Consider the following 3,617-nt stretch of genomic DNA (forward strand, 5'->3'; position numbering starts at 1 on the left):
ATCACAAGACACTCTTCTCCATGTCTGCTTTACTACTACTGTGCCGAGCAGGCACGCACCTTCCCCCGATGCTGCCTCGAGGTCACGGGCACGGGCCATGGCTGCCTCGACTGTCGACAAGGAAATGGAGAACACCTGCAAAGGAAAAAAAGAAGGAACCCGTAAAACACGGCACCCAGCTTTATCCTGCCTGAGTAAACAGCACGAGCTGCACTGATGCTCCACTCATACTGTCAGTCACCTCTCACTCTCACACACCCACTGTAGCTGCCAGCCTGCCACTCGGACTCTCGGTGAGAACTTAGCAAGGGATTGACAATGCCGTCGGTGGGGGGTGTCGAGGAAGAAGAGCCCAGGGACTCATCGGAGTACAAGCTCCGGAAGCAGCTCCTGCTGCTGGCCGCGCTCGTGGTCAGCGTCACCTACGTGGCAGGGCTCACTCCGCCAGGCGGAGTGTGGCAGGACGATGGGCCTGGCGTCAACGCTGGAGGCCCCGTCCTCCGGATCACGCACCGCCGCCGGTTCCTCTCATTCTACTACTGCAATTCCACCGCGCTCGCCGCGTCGCTCGTGGTCATCTTCCTCCTCCTCCTCAAGAACCCCACCAGGATACAGCTCGCCGTGCTGCGGCTGGTCATGGTGCTCGACCTGCTCGGCCTCATGGGGGCCTACCTCGCCGGCAGCTGCGGCGACAGGCCCGCCACCGTGTACGCCACGGCGCTGGTGCTCGCGCTGTCGGCCTACGTCGGCGTCCACATCCTCCAGGGCTTGTCGCACTCCCAACCCCCACCAGCGCCGGTGGAAAGCGTCGGCGGCGGCGAGGAGGAGAATCTCCGGCGACGCGCCGCCGCGTCCTCCAGCGTCCTCAAGCCCAAAGAACGGTGCAAGGTCTTGCTGCTGCTCGCCACCTTCACCACGGCCCTCACCTATGTCGCCGGCCTGAATCCGCCCGGCGGCTTCTGGGACACGCTGGACGGCGGCCGGCGTGGAGGCTACCGACCCGGCGACTCTCTCGTCGAGGTGCACCACCGCGGCCACTTCAGGATGTTCTTCTACTGCAACACAACCGCGTTCGTCGCGTCGCTCTTCATCATCGTGCTCCTCCTGGACAAGAAACTCAGCGCCAGGACGGCGCGGTCATTCGCGCTGCACGTGTTCGTCCTCAGCGCGCTGCTCGGCCTGTTGGCGGCCTACGACGCCGGTAGCTGCCGAGACGCCAACTGCAGTGTCTATGTCGTCAGCCTGTTCGGGGCAGTTCTCGCGTTCATCTTCCTCACAATGGTGGCTATCATCTCACTGAAGGGCCTTTGTGCCGACCCGGCACCGGAATCTAACAACAATAATCGGTATGTTGTCACTACACTAGAAATGATTTACGCTGACACCTAGATTTTTGGGTGCTGGCAAACGGATCGATGCAGTTGGAATAATCAGTTCACTTCACCTGTGTACATCTTGCAAATAATGTGCTAGTGTCCACGACGATGAAGCGACATCACCGGCGACCTCAAATGCACATGGCAGCGTCGTCAACAATGCAGGAGAGGTGAGCACAGCCAACACGATCGAGAAAAAGGCAATAAAGAAGGTGAAGTCTCTCGTTCTGCTCCTTGCCAATCTCGCGGCGACCGTCACCTACCAGGCAGGTCTGGACCCGCCGGGTGGCTTCTGGCCTGACGACGGCGAGGGGCACCGCGCCGGCGACGCGATACTCCTGTCGAAGGATCCGGCGCGCTACAAGGCCTTCTTCTACTGCAACTCGGCGGCCTTCGTGGTGTCCCTGGTAGTCATCCTCATGGTCCAGAACGTGAGGCTGGTCAAGAGCCACACCTTGCTGGTGGCCATGATGCTGGACATGTTCGCCCTCATCGGAGCCTACGCCGCCGGGAGCTGCCGTGACCTCAGGACCTCCGTCCATGTCGTGGCCCTCGCCGGTGCCGTCCTCGCCTACGTTCTGGTACACGTCCTGTTTTTCACGCTTCGGGCAACCGACTCCGACGGCACGGTGCCGGAGAAGAAGCACAAGCGGCTGCTCTTGGTAGCGATCCTGGTCGCCACCATCACTTACCAGGTTGGTCTGACGCCGCCGGGCGGATTCTGGATCGAGGAGAACCTCCGCCTCGGACGCCACGCCGGCGGCGCCGTCTTGCTTGACAAGTACCCGCGCCGCTTCGAGGTCTTCTTCTACTGCAACACGGTGAGCTTCATGGCGTCCATCGCGCTCATCCTCCTCCTCGTCAACCCCAACCTCTCCCGCCTCGCCATACGGTGCTACGCGCTGTACGCGTGCCAGGTGGCCAGCCTGTTTGGTCTCATGGGCGCTTACGCTGCCGGCAGCGCCCGGAGGCTTCGGACATCAATCTTTGCGCTCGTGCTCGTGGTCCTGGTGATTGCCTTCTTCGTCGCGAACATCATCGTGTTCAGATTGTTCAAAACGAGGACGTCGTCGGCTTCAGCGGATGCGCCGGCAGCGGCAGAGGAAGAAGAACCTACGACAGCCAGAGATGCCGAAGAGACGGAGTACCGCGACGAGGTGTACGCCAAGCGCAAGTACCTGATGCTGCTCGGGATCCTCGCCGCGAGCGTCACATACCAGGCCGGCCTAGCGCCGCCGGGCGGCCTGTGGCAGGACGACGGCGGCGGCACTCAGCAGCGAGAGGCTGGGAACCCGGTGCTGCACGACACTGACCAGCGCCGCTACCACGTGTTCTTCTACAGCAACTCCACCTCCTTCGTCGCGTCGGTGGTCGTCATCGCGCTTTTGCTGCAGCAGATCCTGCGGCGGCACCGCCCGGAGAATCACGAGCTGCTCCTGCTCGCCACGAACACTGCCGTCGTGCTGGATCTGCTGGGCCTCCTGGCGGCCTACGCGGCCGGAAGCACCAGGGAGTGGGGGAACGTCGCCGTGTTGCCTGTTCTTGTTCTGATTTTCATGGCGATCCACGTCGCGGTTTGGTTGTTCGGTGAGAGACGACGATGCAGCCAAGGTGGTGGCGGAGGAAGTGCGAGCGGCCGGATGGAAGAACAAGTAGTAAATGGTCATGATCAGTCTTCCCATGTTGAGAACGTTTAGATTATTAGTTCTTACCCTGGCGGTGTCATGTGCACGCTTGGCTGCAGAGTTGTGTTTATAATCCTAAGGGCTTATGTGGAGGTTGCAAGACGGGTTTTAATGAATTGTGTTCTTCATTTTAAGCAATGAACAAAAAAAAACCCAACCTCCTGCATCATCAGATGCACACAACATAAGAAAATGTTGAATTTTCGCCACGTACCGAGCTTCAAGATTAAGGGAATAAAATAAATTAGCACTTAGCCTATTATAAAACTTTTCTCAGTTCATGAGAACCAATACCATGGCAAGAGCTTCTAAAGAGTTGCTCTCGCGCCACTATGTTTGTTCTCGATCTTTTTCCTCATCCTCCTGCAACTATCTTCTCTGTAAATAACCTGCATAAGCATGGTATCCTTTGGTTTGTTCAAAATGTCATACTGGCCCCATTATTACCAAAAGCATATTCTCAAAAGGTAGATTTGTAGTCCAAATTGGCTTCATGCCTAGAGCTAATCTATAGGATTCCTGTTAGGCACCTAGTGTGGAACAAAGGATTGAGCAT

At 58.4% G+C, this 3,617-nt stretch overlaps 1 protein-coding gene across 1 annotated transcript; it reads left to right on the forward strand.

Moving 5' to 3' along the window:
- Nucleotides 1–214: 214 nt before the first annotated feature.
- On the forward strand, nucleotides 215–3,186 carry LOC101782477. Its single transcript, XM_012846973.2, has 2 exons — nucleotides 215–1,346; nucleotides 1,474–3,186. Exons 1-2 carry the CDS (start codon nucleotides 319–321, stop codon nucleotides 3,071–3,073), a joined length of 2,628 nt encoding a protein of 875 aa, XP_012702427.1. The 5' UTR covers nucleotides 215–318; the 3' UTR covers nucleotides 3,074–3,186.
- Nucleotides 3,187–3,617: the final 431 nt, after the last annotated feature.

This window comes from Setaria italica, chromosome VI (genome assembly GCF_000263155.2).
Source record: "Setaria italica strain Yugu1 chromosome VI, Setaria_italica_v2.0, whole genome shotgun sequence".
Classification (NCBI taxonomy): Eukaryota; Viridiplantae; Streptophyta; class Magnoliopsida; order Poales; family Poaceae; genus Setaria; species Setaria italica.